At 39.4% G+C, this 19,764-nt stretch overlaps 1 protein-coding gene, 1 long non-coding RNA gene and 1 pseudogene across 2 annotated transcripts; 1 reads left to right on the top strand and 2 right to left on the bottom strand.

Moving 5' to 3' along the window:
* The first annotated feature begins 356 nt into the window (after positions 1-356).
* Positions 357-2,228, top strand: LOC121986453. Its single transcript, XR_006113421.1, has 2 exons — positions 357-879; positions 1,521-2,228. It is a non-coding gene; the product is annotated as an uncharacterized LOC121986453 (long non-coding RNA).
* Positions 2,229-3,620: 1,392 nt separating this feature from the next.
* On the bottom strand, positions 3,621-8,885 carry LOC121986454 (vesicle-associated membrane protein 721-like). The gene is made up of 5 exons (XM_042540423.1): positions 8,574-8,885; positions 4,474-4,615; positions 4,266-4,386; positions 4,113-4,175; positions 3,621-3,993 (listed from the first exon to the last, which is right to left on the bottom strand). The coding sequence occupies exons 1-5, from the start codon at positions 8,761-8,763 to the stop codon at positions 3,850-3,852; spliced, it is 660 nt and encodes a 219-aa protein (XP_042396357.1). The 5' UTR covers positions 8,764-8,885; the 3' UTR covers positions 3,621-3,849.
* Positions 8,886-12,538: 3,653 nt separating this feature from the next.
* LOC121988134 lies at positions 12,539-12,610 on the bottom strand (annotated as a pseudogene).
* Positions 12,611-19,764: the final 7,154 nt, after the last annotated feature.

Genomic DNA, 19,764 nt, shown 5'->3' on the forward strand with positions numbered 1-19,764 from the left:
GATCATTGACTTTTTCTAAACCACAACCCCCAATTAACTCCCTATCACATCTAATGACAAGATGAAACCTCTCTTTAACGTTTGAGTCCATGACACCGCTCTTATTTTACCTTCTCGGTGAGCTCAAAATACTACGTAAAAAGAAGCAATACAAAAGAGAAAAAGAAAAAACGAAAAAAAAGAAAAAGGAAAAAAGGAAAAAAGAAAAAGAAAAAGAAAAAAAAAAAAATTAGAATCTTTTGTTCCCTCTGAGTGTCCCAAGTAGCTTTAAAGCTGTAACTTTGACTGGTCGACATGCAGTCTTATACTAAGAATTGTGAGTGATAGAAAGATGTGAAACGAAAGCAAAAGTTGCCATCCACTAATAAAGTCCAAGGAACAAGAAACCAGACTGTCAGCTCAATTGAATACATATCTTGTTACAAGTTTGGTGCTTGAATCAATTGCTTGTCCTTGTTCAGTTGATAATTCCTTCTTTGGGAAATCAATCTAATCTTTCTCAGTCATCAATGCAACTGCAAAATCTCTTGTTTTCCTCTTCAAGAATCTCGAGAGGTTTTTTTTTCCTTTTTGGTGAGGGAAGCTTCATCACCTTTAATACGCTCGATAAAGAAAATTACTTTGGCAAAGCAAGTGTTTTATGGTCAATGCTGCAGAGTGTCAAGAGATGGCATATTGGCTACATGATTGTGTATATATTCTCTAATCCATCTTCCAAGCAGAGGAAGTTTACATGCCTCGGCCTCTGGTCGTCATCATGCTCTACTTGGAGGTCTTCCCGACTTCCCAGCTCTTCTGAGAACAAAAAATACAAAACGGGAAAAGAACGGTGGTTAGGCACATGGAAGTACTTGACAAGCTAGGCATTCCTTATCTCAGGTGACACCGTTGAACACTACACATGACTATTTGATTTTGCTTTACTAGTTAATTAGTTCTGGGATTGGATCACTGAGCACCTCTTTACCCCTATAGGATCCCTATGGAATTCATGCTGCATGATGGGCATTTGCATCATTGCATGCAGGGCTAATCATTTTCAACTTGCCTATTTAATTATGCTTTATGATGATGATGTAGAAGTGACACAATCTACGTACTGTGCAATCAAAACTTGTGGCCTCTTCATCATAGAGAAACAAATGCATGAAAGGAGCTTGACTCAAGCCTTCAAACAGACTTGCTCTTCCTCATGTGTCGTGTCATTTATTTAGTTTCGTAGTACACACCTTGAAATTATGCAAACAGCATTTCGTTTTTCGGAAGTAACTTGCATTATTTTCACCTCAGATCAAAAGTTGCAAATTACAGGGTAGAAGAAGAAAATATAATGTTTCAGGGTACATGATTAAACTAAGGTGTTACATATTCAACGTTTCTGCTATTTTTCAAGAAGAAAGAGTTTACTTTAAACTGAAATGACGACTTGAACAAAAGCAACTGGAATTAATTATGAAACATAGAAATACTTAAAATTTTGATTGATTATGTGATATAAACAAAGTACCTGTTGTGAATAGGATCAGGGCCATTAGGCACTCTTCTCTTGCTACTGTTGAAAGGATCCGAGTTCTTGTGACCTGTTACTACGGACCTAGCTGTTGACGAAGGCACAGCAAGAGCAGCCACAGGTGGTACAGATCTTGCCCCTGCACAACGTGTTGTTGCCATGGACACCAGGAGAGAAGTGAATAACAAGAATGTCAAGTTACTACTACGGTCTCTTCTCATCTCTGCTACAAACTCTTACTGTCAAAACCTCTACAGTTTCCAAGAGGCCAAATCCTGAGTGGAAGAGAGGAACAAGGCAATGGATGGCTAATTCGTTTGTTCAAATTCTTATACTGGGGGAAATTTTAAGTCTCCTTTAATTTTGCTTTGGTGTCTTTTTCTTTTATCTGTGGAGTTTGGAAGTGCTTCTGTAGTGCTTTTTGTGGGACTGCGTAGAGGAGACAACAAAAGCAAGCAGGTACCGAACGTGAAGTGTTCATTTGGAGCTCCCTTGCTTTGGGACCAACCGGGCCCACCCAATCCTTCTTACTTTGGAGCTGTTTTAAGAAAATCAAATCAGATTGAGTGAGATTAATATGGTAGTGTTTCAGAAATTCAGTTGTGTTGCTTGCGCAAACCCTTATCTAGTTTTCTGCAAGGCTACTATTCATCAAAATTTACGTGTCTTTCTATGATTGCTTTTACTGTGTAATCAAATACATTGTAAGAATGACTCAGAAGGTTAGTCAGTCTTTGAAAAGCATATAAAAACTTATGGTAATTATGATGCCATATTACCTTGCAATGTATGATCATGGTGTATGCTCATCCTATTCAAATTCAAAGATTGTCAAAAAGAATGAAGTTCACAAACCAAAGCTTAAAAAAATTATGAACATGTTTAGCTTGATTTCTTTTTTATTCAAAGAGGAGTTTAACAATGCTCGACTTACAGAAACACTGCCATGTGAAGAAATGTTGATGTCAGATAGAGGAGGGAGCTGAGATGGATTGGAGTCAGCCCTTCTGTTCCTGTTTCTGACAGGACATATTGCAGAAACAACTTTGGATCTTGCCATTCCTGTGTACCCTGCAGATAGAACTGGTCCAACAAAGAGACAAGTAGTTAGGGTAGCCAATCAGATGACAAAAATCCAAGCTGTCCTTGGTGAAGTTGCAGAGAGAAGTGACCTAACACAGCTGAATTATTAAGGATGATCTATCAAGTTACAACACAACACAACACATGTTGTCTGGATCCCAACAGCATTTCTTGGAAAAGGACTGAATAAAATGTGGCAGGTAACCTACAAAAGAGAAAGTAATATACCAGATCTGGCCACAGTACGTCGCTTCTATTTCTCGGGTGCATCGATTTGAAACATTGTTCGCCTCAAAGCTGCTTCTGATATTAACAAAACTCAAATATATCCATCAAGTCGGCGAGCTGAAAGGGTTCCTGTTCAACCTTGATCATCCTTTATCACTACCAAAGGCCATGTAAGATCCTTATCACCCTATTGAAATCAGAAGTGTGGTAACTGTAAAAGCTTAATGCTTCACAGCTTGAATGTATATAATCTCTAGTTGCAATCACAAAAATAAGTACAAAGGCCAATGAGTCTAGGTGATAGGCAGTGGTTGAGAAAAAAAAGATAGTAGAGGGGCCAACTAAGTTCACATCTGCAAGCAAACAAACTCTCTTATTCTTGTTTCAGATGGTTGTCCCGAAATAACCGAAATAAGATGCAGAAGCATATCAAATATCAAGTTGGAGATTCTAAGAGTGTTGATCTGCGTGATTAAAAGTGACAAGAGCTGTTACATTAATTTATAAATCTGATGATCATACATGGTAATGAAATCCCTGACTGTTCAACCTATGATCAGCAATAATTTCCAGTCACATTTACGAAAGGAACTCATAAATTACGATACAATAGAAGAAAAATAAACAACAACTTGTATATCGAGAATGTTCACACTCGCATTCATCGACTGCAAAGTGAATCTGCTCAATCACGGACAATAGGCATCACAGTATAACCTATAATAATTAAGGGATTTACGTTCATGCTCAGTGATATCTTTTTCATTCATTCACTGAACTGATGAATAAAGATAAGATAGAAAAATAAGAACAATTTGTATATTAAGAATGTTCATACTGTACATACATTTCATCGAGCACAAAATTATTGTTCATTTGACAGACAGACAAAAGACAACACTGTAACCTAAAATATATGGAAGCACAAACCCACAAGTAAACTGTTATATAACAAGAAAAATGATCTCTACATCCAAAAGCACCAATTCTGTAAACTAATTGGGTGGCATTCGTCTGTGTACATCGTACTAGCATTTGAAGCCATGGCAAACTGACAAGATAATGATGAGGATAAGTGCAATGATTATGCCCAAGACAATCAGCTTTATCTTCATATTCTGTATCCACATCTTCCTCCTCATACTTGTTCCTTGCTGCCTGAAATCTTGTGCCTGCAACCGGAAAAAAAAATAAATATACTTGCAGCTCAAGATCCTGCCAGATGCTATATAATGATATTGAAATTATTCACAAGCATAATGATGACAACATCAAAGGCAAGTTTAGGAACCTGAGACCGAAGGGTCTCCGTTTTGTCAACGAGAAGCTCAATTTTCTCCCCACGATCAAGTACCTAAACAACAACAATTGCTAATCTCAAATGTACAGGAAAAAGGGATGCATCATGGAAAAAGGAAATATTTGTATAATCAAATTAAATAACCTTCTCAATGTTTTCCATCATAACTCCTTTGACTTCTGAAACTTGAGCTTTCACCTTGGCCAACTTGCTTATCTCCTCAGGATGGTCTGTACAATACTGCATGTGCTCTTTAAGCTTAGACCTTCAATGTTGATATGTAAAATTTTCATTATTAACCAGTTATCTCACATCAAAAACCAAAAACCAGTTTAAACTGTTAAAACAATACCCAAATTCTCGGTTGAGACTGTTGGCCAATGCTGTTGCCGCTTTACCACCTCCATATCTTTTGTTAAAATCTTCCTTGATCCTGTCAAGGAATGCTATGGGAACTTGCCTGCCAACTGCCTCAACAGCAACAACACAATATGCTGCAATATTCAAGTTTTTTTCTTCAGCACGTTTGAGTAAGATCTCATGATATTCAATATAACAAAAGCAGGAACACAGAAAAGGGAGGAATTTCAAGGATCAAAGCAGATTAAATGTATGAAAAACTCAAGAAATGCAGAAAAAGATAAAGACTGGCAAGAAATACAACAGAAATGACAGGCCATTCAACTAAATAAAAAGATACAAACTCACTGTATAACTATTATTTTGCATGGAAGAAAATAGGTAGGCATTGTATGTGGGTACATAATGGTCTCCATGAAGGCATTCTAACTTATCAACAACAACAACAACCAAGTCTTTTCCCACTAGGTAGGGTCGGCTGTATGAATCCTTTTACGCCATTGAGCTCTATCTCCTATTATATCATCATCTATATTTAAATAAATTTTATCTTGTTTTATTGTTGCTAATCAAGTCTTTTTTGGTCTTCCTCTTCCTCGTTTGATATGCATGTTTATCATAGTTTCACATCGCCTAACTGGAGCATTTATTGGTCGTCTAAGTACATGTCCGTACCATCTTAAACGTCTCTCAAAGTTTTTCCTCAATAGATGCAACTCCGACTTTCTCTCTAATGCTTTCATTTCTTATTTTGTCCATTCTCGTATGTCCACACAACCACCTTAACATCCTTATCTCTGCAACTCTCATCTTCTGCTCATGTGCTCGAGTCATAGCCCAACATTCAGCTCCATATAACATAGCAGGTCTAACTGCGGTTTTATAGAACTTACCTTTAAGCTTAAGAGGTACGTTACGGTCACATAAAACACTCGACGCTCCCCTCCATTTCACCCATCCTACTTGTATTCTATGTAAGACATCTCTCTCAATCCCTCCATCGTTTTGCAAAAATGATCCTAAATATTTAAATCTCTCGGTTCCGGGCAACTCATCCTCTCCTATCTTAACAATTATTTCATCACTTCTAATATTGCTAAACTTAAATTCTATATATTCTGCCTTTAATCTACTAAACTTAAACCTTTCCCTTCTAGTGTTTCCCTCCAAGATTCTAGTTTAGCATTTACTTCTTCACGTGTTTCCTCTACCAAAATAATATCATCTGCAAACAACATGCACCACGATACTGTGTCGTGAATGTGCACAGTGAGTTCATCTATAATTAGTGTCAAAAGATAGGGACTTAGAGTTGATCCTTCATGTAATCCTATCTTTATTGGAAATGCTTCAGTTACTCCGCCAGAAGTCGTTACATCCTCATGCATATCCTTAATTAATTCAATATATGTTACGCTAACACCTCTCTTTTCTAAAATTCTCCATATAATTTCTCTTGGAACTCTATCATAAGTTTTTTCTAAGTCAATGAATATCATGTGTAGATCTTGTTTTTGCTCCCGATATTTTTCAATTAATTGTCTAAAAAGATGTATAATTTCTATTGTCGACCTTCCAGGCATGAACCCAAATTGATTTTCTGTCACTGTGGTCTCCTTCCTTAATCTTTTTTCTATTATTTTTTCCCAAAGTTTCATGGTATGGCTTATTAGTTTAATACCCCTATAGTTTGTACAATTTTGTACATCTCCCTTGTTCTTATATAAGGGAACTAGAGTAGGGTTGCATTAGGTTACCAGCCAATGTCAAAACTATGGCAAATTTTCAATGAATGGATTCTAACTTATCAGTTGATGCTAAATTTAATTTTCAGTTAATTCTTGTGTAGGGTGTATGAACAAGAATTAGGCTAGAAGGAAGGAAGGAAAAAGAACAAAAACTGGACAAAGTTTAAACAAACTTGGCAGTTGGCAGTGGGAGAGCAACACCTTTATCTGTGTTGAGGGATTTCAAGGTGGAGGTAGGAAGGAGATTCCATTTTTTGTTTGGAAAGTTTATTTAGAGGAGAGAGGAGCATACAGGGAATATTTCCACTCCAGTCTATGCTGTTCAATTTCACATTCCAAAAGTTGAAGAAATTTCTTTCCTTCCAGGATGGAGGCTGTTTAAAATACAACTTGTCATGAAAGCAAGAACAACATTGAATTGATGGCACTTTTGAAACCACTTTGTTTTCTATTTTTACAGTGTAATGTATGAAATTTCTGACAGAAAAATTGTGTAGATTACACATACACTTACACAGCATTACACTGAGGACATAGACAAATACAGGGGGAATTAACTACTGTAAAGTAACAAACACTTATAAGAAAGAATGGGCATTCACTTCTTAGTTGAATTCCACTCTATAATGAATATCCAAGATCTAGTTATGTAGGAAAAATTGCATTATTGAACATTCCTTGAATAAAATAATCCAGTAAGGAAACCTATATTTACATGTAGAGTTTTAAAAACCTGAAAGGTGGAAAAAGACAACACCCCTTTTCCAATCATGGAGGAGATGAAGAATAATAATCTGTTCAATATGTGTAGAGTTCAGAATTGCATTAATGAATATCATCCAGGAATCTTACTTGATGGTCCTTACATGATCTTTTAGAACTCTAACATGAATCTATTTTTCTAAGTTCAAGACTGAATCTGGAAGTGGAAACCCTGTTATAGAAACACCATACCATATTTTACCTTATCACGAAGACAAACTATTTTTCTAAGTTCAACAGTGAACCAGGAAAGTATTGCAATGAGGATAATTATATATCAGGTGACACTTCCTGATAGGGAAAGTAGTTGATGCACAAAAAGATAAAAAATGCAATAATTATCCTATCGTCCTTTCGCCCAGTGCTGATTATCTTTCATAAATGTTCTTGGCTTACTATCTTTCACTGGTTAATTCTGTAGACACCAGAATAAATAATTACACTGAGGGATATAAAACAGGTGTAGATTGGTATCAATCACAGTAGGTAGGTTTGAGGTTCTTGGGAGATGGATCCAACAAAAGTTAACATGAGAAGATACTAATCCAATCCATTTCTAGCTCTAGCTTGAAGCAATTGAACATCTGTAATCATTATTTTAAATGGAAGATGCTTTAAGTTAGACAAATTATTCATCCCTGTGCATTGACAGCTATTTCCTCTTTCCTAGGTTAGAAGCAGATCAATCTATGCAAACTAGGACATCTGAATTAATGTAAAAGGAGCCATTATCCAATAGAAAGGCATCACCTCGGATACAAAAGTTGGTCATTCTCAATCAGAAATAAGCATACATAACATGTTATTTGGTGATGTAGTATTGAATTTCACATAAAAACAAGTATCCATATTACAAACTGTAAACTTGAAAGAAAAAAAAAACTGATTCCTTTATTCTACCTGATAAATATCACTTTTTTGATAGAGAATTACAAGCTAGAATCCAAGAAATACAAGGTCATTACGGACATGCATTTTGAAAACCTGGAAAGTAGAAGAATTTGTAAAGAGGAACATGGATTATACTCGGCGAGTTGATAAGTCTTTCGAGGTTGTGATTGCATTGTAAGAAAATACACTTTCTAAAATGAATTTCTATCACTTGTTTACACTTTTTTTTTCCAATTTGGGGAATAACCAAATCCGTCAAATATCCGTTGCTCTTCGTCTCTATCCTAGAGAAGCCTATGAGAAAGCAGAAAACAACGAATAGTGTGCAGCTGTGCCTTTGATTCGTTTTTCAATCAAATAAATGTTCCAATAAGACAGATTAACTATGAAAAATTCTATTGAATCTTGCTTGTAAGAGATATCCAACAATATCCATCACGGCCCACGCAATTGCATGACTAGATTGACAAACCAAAACTAGCGACAGATCATCCTGAATTGTGCAAGAAAGACCCAAGAATCAGGAAAAATAAAGCCGAGAAACATACACATCCAGAAAAATAATCCGGAAAATACTCAATACTAAATCGACTAAAAATAGCCACTTTTCGCTTTGACTGACCACCACGAGAAACCAGATCAGATGGATCAAAGAAACAGGGAAGCAATTTCAATATGGAGATAGACTCACTATATCCATCCTCAACGAGGTAATTGAAGGTGTGGCCGTCACAGTTGTAGGTGAAACGATTATTACTGGCGGGGAGCTTCTGGAGGCACTGTGCGGCAATGGTGCTGAAGTTGCCCTGGAACTCCGTGTACTCTGCCAAAATCAGCGTGCCCCGCGCCACGAAGCTGTAGATCAACGACTGCTGCCCCATCTCCGATCTTCCTGTCCTCCAGAAGACCCAAGCCAAAGGAATCGAGGCCGGCGCAGGGATCTCGGCGAACAATCAGAGGGAAAGTTAAAAAGGTCCCTCTTCCCTATGCATTGACATTAAATATATACAAATCAGTCCTCCTCGGCTCGATATTTACCAGGAATTCCCCAACCTTGGCTGGCGATTCCGGAAATTTTTTCAAATATTATTTTGCATTCAAGTCCTTTAAAGGTTGGAAATCTTACAATTAATTAGCAATAGGTTGAATTCGTTGGCAGTTGTTTCTAGAAAGGGGGAAAGACTGCCGGCTTAAACGACGTGTTGTTTCAGGAAGTAGGGGTGGGCCAGTGGCCAGATTTATCGCGGTCATGGTTGCGTCCTGGAATAAACTAGTAAATAATTAAATGTATTTGACTGGCCAAATGTATCGCTTCTAGAACACGGATGAGCTTCTTCAAGAGTTCTCTGGTTTCTCGATCATCGCATAATTTGTTAATACAGTGTTGGCAAATTAGTTTGAGATGCGAATGAGAAATTAAAGTCATCACTTGATAAATGGTATGACTTAATTTGGATTAGATTAAGAGGGATAAATCGGATACATTCAAATGAGAATGTATAAATGTCTGTTTGAATGACTTAATATAATTCAAAATAGAAGATATTTCAAGAGACCTTGTATTTTTTAGAGAGGAATCATCCAATTCAACATTGCAGATGAGATTTAATTGAATCAAGTTCTTCTAATCCTTTATGAAGTATAAATAAGCCAACCTCCCTTTGTTATTTCATTCATTTCAACTCAAAGCAAAGTAAGTACTGCATTCTATACTTACATTTGAAGAGTTTGAGAAACTTTTTTTAGTTTAGAGGTATTGTGATTTACAGTGCTGCTCTCGCAAGATAAAGTTGTTATATCTTGAGAGACGATTATCGTATTCTGTGAGTACAAATTCATCTTAAAGAGATAAAATCCAATTCTAACATCGACTTCGCCTAAGCAGTGTTATACCATCATTCTATCCACACTCAGATTGTACCACCAGATCCAATAATTTTAAGATGAATTTTCGTGCAATCTTGATAGATTCATCATCAACAGCTCCTTTTCCACCGGTGTATGGCGAGAAATCAGAGAAGTTTACATATACTAATTTCAAGAGGTGATAGTAAAAGATGTTATTTTACCTAACCACGTTAAACCTTGCGAGGTTCCTCCGTGAAGATGCCCCCTCCATGTCTCAAGATTAGTCTAATATAGATAAGAGGGCAACATATGATGCTTAGGGACATATTGACTTCTTATATCGAAATTATGTCTTTAATGGCTTGGACAACATGTTATACAACGTGCATAATCCAATGTCAACTACAAAGGAGTTACAAGAATCTCTCGAAAGAAAGTACAAAATAGAAGATGTCAGACTTAAGAAATTTACTGTCGGCAAATTCTTACACTTAAAGATAATTGATTTCAAAATCGTGACGACTCAAGTGCAAGAGTTGTAGTTGATCCTACATAATCTGTATGCCGAAGGCATGACAATAAATAAGTCATTTCAAGTTGTCACTGATGTGCGTAAATATTATGATAGTTTATGCATATTTTTAACGCACATTCACTTGCTTTATACGTACATATTCTTCGTATGATCGCCTCTTTTATCATGTATTCATCATATATATTCTTTTGTTCGGATATCTGCTCTTTGTTTGATTTTGTGTTGACAGAGACAACTTTTGGAGCAAAAACAGCGATTGTTGACACACCGGAACGAGCAAGAGAACACGGTCGTGCAACCTCGCACGACCATGTGGCCAATCAGGAGAAGGAAAGTGCACGACCGTGCAACCTTGCACGTCCGTGCGACCAACCCAGAGGTAGATCAGTACATGGTCGTGCCTACTTGCACGGTCGTGCCCCTCATGACCGAAGCCAAGCAGTACACGGCCGTGTAATCCTGCACGGTCGTGTCCCCAGAGCTGAGCCCCAGGTTCACACGGTTGTGCCAATTGGTACGGCCGTGCAGCGCAGCCAGAGACAAGAAAGGGCATGGTTGTGCCATCCTTACACGGTCGTGCCGCCGCAGCCGCGCCCTAGCCTATAAAAGGGGTTTAACCCTTTTCCTCAATGGGGGAGAGCCGGGAAGTGAGCCGTCAGGAAGAGAATCGACTTGGTGTTGTTCTACGTCGTCCAGGGCATCCGTCTAGCGATCCTTCATCACCACATCAACTCTAGAAGCAAAGGATTAGATCCGAAGATCACACGTCGTCGTTGGATAAGCGTTTTTCTCTTTCTCTCTTCTTGTTTGAGAATTGTATGCTTAATATTATGTCTTCGGGTTTTTCTCCGGCATCTATGGAGTAGAATCTTTGTTCTAGGATGAGGGAATAGTTGTGGATTGGTTTGATGTAAGACTCATACTTTTGCCTCTATTTCATTGGATGATTTCGCGTGCTTTGTTTCGACTACTCGATCTCTATATCGTGTTAATTGATTGTGTAGGAATTACCTATCTCGTAGAGAGAATATATTAGATCGTACACCCGAGGGGCCCTAGTGACAGGGGTAACCCGTTCACGGACATCTAGGGTACTTCCTTGAAATGAGAGACAACTCCTCCATAAGGAAATAAAAGACCAAACTAAGCTCCTTATCTCTATCCTTAGTGACACCAATTAGAGTAGTGTCTTTGTGATTTACCGAGGTACCCTAGTGACAGGGGTTAACCGTAACAAGATTTCATAGGGATCTTCTTTATTTGGTACCTAAGAATAGATACTTCAGCTTCCGACAAATGCATGTTGATGGGCAATGAGTAAAGGAAAGAATGTGATACATCAATACCACCACAATGAAACCGAACTCCTAGAACTCATCATAACTAAGTAAATTACTCTCTCTTCACTAGTCCTCGTTTCCACTTCTTATTCCCTTTTCTTTAGATAACTCACAACCATCGATAGTTTAGCTAATCTTAGGTGAACCATTGTTAGTGTTTATAATCAATCCTCGTGGGATCGATAATCTTCTTATTGACGATGAATCCGTGCACTTACGGAAGCATAACAAGTTTTTAGTGTCGTTGCCGGGGACTGCGTCTATAACATTAGCAAGAATCAATTAGATTAGACTAGACCTAGTTTTTCCTTTATTTTTCCTTTTTCTTAACATTCTGCATTTTAGAGATAAATAATTCTATTTTTATTTTCTTTTATTTTCTACATTTTATTCCATATCTTGTTTTTTCATGCGTAGAGCTAATCTTTTAGGACAACTTCTACCGTTCTATCCAGAGATTGATAGGATTTTCCTGAGAAGAAGAAACCTACAGAAAGCATTTCAGGCAGCACAAGAATCTCCAAAGATGACTGACAAACTATTGAAGGATTATGCAACATCTTATGCACGAGGGGTTCGGTCTAGCATCACTCGACCGCCAATCGAAGCCAATAATTTTGAAATCAAGCCTGCAATGATCCACATGGTTCAGCAGAATCAATTCGGAGGAGGACCGCACGATGATCCAAACTATCACTTAGAGCTTTTCTACGAGATATGCGGTACTATGAAAGTGAATGGAGTTCCTCCAGAATCAGTGAGATTGCTTCTTTTCAGATTTTCCCTGAAAGACAGAGCCAAGCAGTGGCTAAATTTCCTTCCAGCAAATAGCATATCATCTTGGGAGCAATGTGAGTAGAAATTTTTGGACAAGTTCTACCCACCGAGTAAAACTGCCCACATGAGGAACTTGATCGCTAGCTTCAAACAGATAGACTCAGAATCATTATTTGAAGCCTGGGATAGATTCAAAAGTATGCTGAGTCAGTGCCCCCATCATGGCCTTGAGAAATGGTTGGTTCTACATACCTTCTACAATGGAATCAACTATCACACGAAGGTATCCCTCAACTCTACAGTAGGAGGAGCACTAATGAACAAGAGCCTTGATGAAGCCGAAGAGATCATAGAGAATGTGGCACAGAACCACCATCAGTGGGCAACTGAAAGATCTGGTGGTTCTTTCTCAGTGAATCCAATAAAGGCGTCAGGAAAATTCGACGTAGATGCAGTCACACTCATGTCTACAAAACTGGACGCTCTGGCCAAGAAGTTTGAGGCTACGGGGAACAACAATAACACGACCAATGCAATAGTTTGTGTTTGTGAAACTTGTGGAAGTACGAATCATGCTCAAGATACTGTTGGATCGAGAAGCACTAGAGGGGGGTGAATAACGCTCGTGGCTATTTCGTTCGATTAAAACGTATCGAGTAAAATGCAGCGGAAATTAAACACAAACACACGCTAACACAAGTTGGTTACTTGGTTCAGAGCCTGTGGCGACTTCTACTCCAAGGCCCACGATCATTGATCGCTTCCAGTGGGCAACAACTATATTTCGTAAAGTTATTACAAGCTAAGTACAGAAAAAGCTGTAAATAAATTTTATACCGACAACTAAAATACTAAATCTGAAGCTCTGGGTCGTCGTCGTCGAGTTGTAGCTTTGTCGGACTGTCTCGTTAGCAGCTGGATGCAGAAAGATTGCTTGGAAGAAGATGTTCTTACTACTGCCTCGAGACCTCCTTTTATTGGACGTTGAAGGCGCCTCCAACCTGAAATTTGATCCTGATTCAGCCGCTATCGATAAGGCCTGCTCGCTGCTCGTTATCCACCTGAAGATGCCTTCAACGCCACTCCAAGGTGCCTTCAAACAGCGGTCCAAGGCGCCTTCAGTCTCCATGAAGGTGCCTCCAGCTTCTTCCCGCAGGCAGCTTCCGCCTTGTACCTGAGACGCCTCCAAGCTCCATGGGTTACCACCCCCTAGGACCTAGGGTTGCCACCCCTTAGGGTTTTTCACCAGCCTAGCCGCAGTTAAGACTTTCCTGAAAAGCTCATTCAAGTATGTTAGATAACAAACAATCTTAACTTTGAATCCCTTTGACATAATCAAAACATAGGTTTGATCGTCGATGCTTCCCGCACCAATAAATATTTGCCTCCTAGGGCTAATACAAGCACAGATAAACCAACTTGTGCAGTGCGATGCGATAGTCAGCTACAACCAAAGATAAAACAATTCGTACTCCAACACATACAACCCAAGATGGAGGAATCACTCGAATTTCTCATACTGGAACAATCAGGACCAAGGGCCAGCAAAATAAAGTTATCAACCTGGATAACAGAGCTACTCACCTGGGCAGCAGAGCTACTCATCTGGACAACAGACTTATCAACAACAACAACCTTCACAATTATCCAGAATTGAAAAGATGCTAGGGGAAGCTCTCTCAGAGCAAAAAGAGATGAAGAATGAGATTAAGCTGTTGACTCAAAAAATGAAAAATTCTGAGAAACACCAAAAGATGCAAGACAGCCAGATAGCTCAGATAGCTCAGATAGCCCAGTCCTTCTCAAAAGCACAGGGAACATTTCCAGGAAAGCCAGATATAAACCCAGTGGAACACTGCAACCGTATCGAGCTGAGGAGCGGACGAACTGTGGGAGACCTCCAAATCATTACTCAGAAAGGACCTGACTCAGGGGAAGAGCCCTCTCCCCTAATGCCCAATCATATCTAGAACAGGGATGGAGAGGAGATCACTAAGAAAGTTGAAGGGACTCTTCAAATTCCCCCACAAAGTTAGATGATTCCTTTCCCTCAGAAACTGATAACATCCCAGAAGGATTAAGAGTTCAATCGATTCCTGAAGAAGATTAAGGAAATTTGCGTAGAAGTACCACTGATAGACGCACTGCACCAAATGCCGAAGTTCGCAAAGTTCTAAAAGGGAATTTTATCCAACAGGAGGCAAAAGGGCGACTTCGAGACCGTAGTATTAATAGAGAATTGCAACGCTCTACTTATAGCAAATATTCTTGGGAGGCAACCTAAGGGTTTTCATTTTAGCTTATCATTTTATTAGTAAGTTCGAGTTGAGTACTTTTATTATTTCTTTAATTTTTTTTTAGTATTCATTTTCAGGATGTGCAGAGCTTCCACGAGCTGGTCGTGAGCATTTCATGGGTGTGGAGCGTCAGAGGAACCAAAATGACGAAAGGCGAGTCACCGTGAGCTTAAAGGAGTCAACCGTGTGACCCCACACAGTCGTGCGAAGCCAACAGAGGGACGAAGGCCACGGGCTGTGCAACCTTGCACGACCGTGTGACCTATGCAGAGAAGAGAAGAACACGGGCCATGCCAATCGGCATGGTTGTGCGAGAACGCCAGAGAGGGAGAAGACTCAGGCCATGCCAATTGGCACGGCCATGCGACATATGTAGAGAAGAAGGAGAAACTAGCCGTGCCAATTGGCACGGCCGTGTGACTTTGGCCGAGGGGAGAAAAGAGGAGGTCATGCCAATCAACATGGTTGTCAGAACCCCACCTAACCCCTTCGTGTCTATAAGACACGACCGTACCCCTACCCGTGTGCACCGCCTACTCCTCCAAAAGCCCTAATTTCCATCTCCTTCTCTCCCAAAAAGTCTTCTCCTCCCCACTACACCTCATCAAACCCTAATTCCCACCTCTAGAGCTCATTTTTGCTTAGATCTACATCTAGATCTAACACTTCTTCAAGCCACAAATCTGGAAAGAGAGAAGTAACTTCCCTATTTTTCCCTCCTTCTCCTCCTCTCCCATCCTCAAGACCCATCTCCACGAGAAATTCCTCAAAACCTTGCACACCATGTCGCAGATCTTGAAGAGATTTCATCGAGTAAGCAGTGGATCTGGTGAAGGAGATGCGCCGGGAGGCGACAAAGGCAAAGGGAAGACTTCTTTTTCAAAAGGCAAAGGAAAAAGGGTGGCACGCGACGAAGGTAACGAAAATGAGTTCAATTTTTAGAAATAATGAACAAAAAGCTAGATATGATATCCTTGTCGCTAGAAAAATTATATGCACTAAGTATATGGAACTCATTACTATGGATATGATAGGAATTAGGGATGATGTAGATTGGATGATTAGTTCTTTAGATTGGAATGATATTATGTACGCTCATGCACCGACTTACCCCCGCTTATTCCTTGAATTTTTGAGCTTGATTGATGTTAAATTTTCTTCTAAGGATGACTATGTAAGAAAGTCATTCAAGTATATATGAGATCGAAGATAAGTCTGTGTCAATAGATATGTTAGAATTAGACTTGACTGTTATTGTATTTGAAGCCAACTTGGTGGACAATCCAAGACAGTGGTGGGTTGATAGTGGTGTTACATGACACATTTACTTTGACAAGACTAAGTTTTCAACTTATACTCCTATCAATGGAAGAAAACTAATCATGGGCAATTATATAACTTTCAACATTATTGGTATTGGCAAGGTGGTATTGAGTATGATGTCAGGCAAATAAGTGACATTAATTAATGTGCTTCATGTTTTCGACATCTGAAAGAATCTAGTGTCAGGGTTGGCTCTTGTTAAAGCTGGTTTCAGGTTAGTATTTGAGTTCAATAAATATGTATTGATAAAAAATGATTAATTCATAAGCAGAGGGTACATGAAAAATGATCTATTCAAAATGAATGTAATAGTTGTACATCGTGACTTCAATGGAAATAAAATTATAAATTCTACTTATTTGATCGAGTGTTCTACTTTATGGTATGTTAGATTTAGACATATAAATTATAACACTTTACAACGACTTGTAAATTTAAATTTATTGTCAATATTTAATATTGATCCAATAAGTAAATATGAAATATGTGTTAAAGCTAAAATGATAAAGTTAACTTTTCATTCAGTGAAAAGAAACATGACTCCTCTAGAGTTAATAACATATGTGATTTAAAATTTATGTAAACTAGAGAAGGAAAAAAAATACTTTATTACTTTTATTGATGACTATATTAAATATTGTTATGTGTATCTATTGAAAGACAAAGATGAAGTCTTGGAAGCATTCAAAAAGTATAAGAATGAAGTTGAAAATCAAATTGGTTAATGAATTAAAAGAATTTGAAGTGATCGAAGAGGAAAATATGATGATCCATTTGATAAATTTTGTGTAGAATTTGACATTATTCATCAAACAATAGCTCCTTACTCTCCTCAGTCAAATGAGATTGTTGAGTATTATAACCAAACTCTTAAAGAAATGATAAAAGCTATGTCGATAAGTTCGGGCATACCCCAGAATTTATAGGGGGAGGTTTTTATTGGCAAATCAAATTCTTAATTAAATATCACACAAAAAGCTCTTTATGAGTTATGGAAGGGTTATAAGTCTTCCTATAAATATCTGAAAGTATGAGGGTGTTCAGCTAAAGTGGAAGTATTTAAGATAAAGCAATCAAAGATAGAACCAAAGATAATCGATTATATTTTTATTAGATATGCTAATAATATTAGGGCATATTGATTTTTAGTGCACAAATTAACAAATCTTGATGTACATGTTGGTACAACAATAGAATCAAGGAATATTATATTTTGTGAAGATATCTTTCCTTATAAATTAAAGAGAGGAAAAAAGAAAGTTCAAATAAAAGAACTCCTAAAACTACAAATATAGATAATCTTAGAAACAATGAAGAACCAAGATGTTGTAAGAGAGCTAAAATAGTAAAATTATTTAGTCCTAATTTTTTGATTATGTGTTGGAAAATGAACCAATGGTAATAAGTAAAGTCTTATCAAGTCCCGAGTCTCCTTTTTAGAAAAAAAATATCAATAGTAAAATAAATTTAATCATGTAAAAATATACTTGGGAATTGATGGATATTTCACTAGGAACTAAGCATTTAGGATGTAATAGATCCTAAAGAAGAAATATAAGGCTGATGATACTATTGATAAGTACAAGGTAAGACTGATGGTAAAAGGATTCAAACAAAAGAGGTCTTAACTTCTTTGATGCCTATTCACCAGTAAGAAGGATCACATCAATTTTAATACTCATTATTCTTGTTGCAATATATAACCATGAGATACTTCAAATGGATATGAAAATAATCTTTCTAAATGGTGTGATCCGGCAGTAAGGTCGGGGGACCACCTTTAAGGGGAATCAACGCCACGTGGAGGGCAAAAGTTGAGGGCAGTATGAGGCTCAGCCGATCGGATAAGGGGTTGATCGACCGGCCGAAAGTGGCCGAGCGGAATCAAAGACAACCCGACGGGGGAGTCGGGTTTCCGACGCTCATGATGAACACGGTCGCTGGGCCGAGCGGGTGGCCCGCGCGACCGAGGTATAAGGTAGCAATGCCGTGAATAGTCTCAGCCGAGCACAACGATCGGGAATCAACCGAGCGTACTAATACTTGCGTCCGGTCGGACGTGATGGGATTGCCGAGCGGACGGACTCTCAGCTCGGGGAAAAGGAGATAAGGGCAAGGGGACATTGAGGAGCATCTTCTGACAACCGAGCATACCAATACTTGCATCCGGTCGGACGTGATGGGATTTCCGAGCGGACGGACGCTCGGCTCGGGGAAAAGGAGACAGGGCAAGGAGACATTGAGGAGCATCTTCTGACAACAGGCATGTTTGATGACCAGACCATACGCAGAATCGTACGATAGAAGGTTCTTCTGCCCCATCAAGGAGATGCTCAGACTGTAGTAGTATGGCGTCAGGCACGCTCTTCTGACAAGCCCATACTGAAGTATGGTGCAGGACACGTGTACGCCTCGGTAGGTGTGCATGAGCCTTCCTGGAGCTCTATATAAGAGCCCGCAACTTCGCCGGAGAGACACACAATCTCTGATCTTGGGAGCCGCTTCATAGATTTCCTCTTGCCTGACTTGAGCGTCGGAGGGTCATCGCCGGGAACCCCCTCCCGGCCCGACTTCCTTGCAGGTTCGCCGAGGATTTGTGCAGCTGGTCGGAGATAGGGGAGAGCGCCACGTGCCCAGCGTCCGTCGACTCAGCGTTCGGACAGGATCATGGTGAATTAGAGGAAAAAATATATATGGAGCAACTTAAAGGGTTTGTGGCTCCAAGATAAGAAAATAAGGTGTGTAGACTCGTAAAGTCACTATATGGACTAAAACAACCATAAAACATTGACATGAGAAATTTGAGAAAACTATGATGTCAAATGGATTTAAAAGAAACGAGTGCGACAAATGCATATATATCAAAGGTACGTTTGACTCGTTTATCATCATCTATTTATATGTAAACGATATACTCATCATGATATAATCATAACTACTAAGAAGATGTTGACCAAAACTTTGATATGAAAGATACGAGTATAACGAATGTTATACTCGGGTGATCCGGCATTAAGGACGAAGGACCCCCTTGGAGGGGAGTCAACGCCACGTGGAGGTCAGAGGTCAAAAGGGCCAACATTCGGTCCAGCCGAGCGGATAAGGGGTTGATCGATCGGCCGAAAGTGGCCGAGCGGAATCAAAGACAACCCGACGGGGGAGTCGGGTTTCCGACGCTCATGATGAACAAGGTCGCCGGGCCGAACGGATGGCCCGCACGGTCGAGGTATAAGGCAGCAATGCCGTGAATAGTCGCAGCCGAGCACAACGATCGGGAATCAACCGAGCGTACCAATACTTGCGTCCGGTCGGATGTGATGGGATTGCCGAGCGGACGGATGCTCGGCTCGGGGAAAAGGAGACAAGGGCAAGGGGACATTGAGCAGCATCTTCTGACAACCGAGCGTACCAATACTTGCGTCCGGTTGGACGTGATCGGATTGCCGAGCGGACGGACGATCGGCTCGAGGAAAAGGAGACAAGGGCAAGGGGACATTGAGGAGCATCTTCTGACAACAGGCATGTTTGATGACCAGACCATACGCAGAATCGTACGATGGAATGTTCTTCTGTCCCATCAAGGAGATGCTCGGACTGTAGCAGTATGGCGTCAGGCACACTCTTCTGACAAGCCCATACTAAAGTATGGTGCAGGACACGTGTACATCTCGGTAGGTGTGCATGAGCCTTCCTGGAGCTCTATATAAGAGCCCGCAACTTTGGCAGAGGTACGCAATACGCGATCTCTCGATATCAGAAGCC

The sequence above is a fragment of the Zingiber officinale genome, chromosome 5B (assembly GCF_018446385.1).
Source record: "Zingiber officinale cultivar Zhangliang chromosome 5B, Zo_v1.1, whole genome shotgun sequence".
Taxonomy (NCBI): Eukaryota; Viridiplantae; Streptophyta; class Magnoliopsida; order Zingiberales; family Zingiberaceae; genus Zingiber; species Zingiber officinale.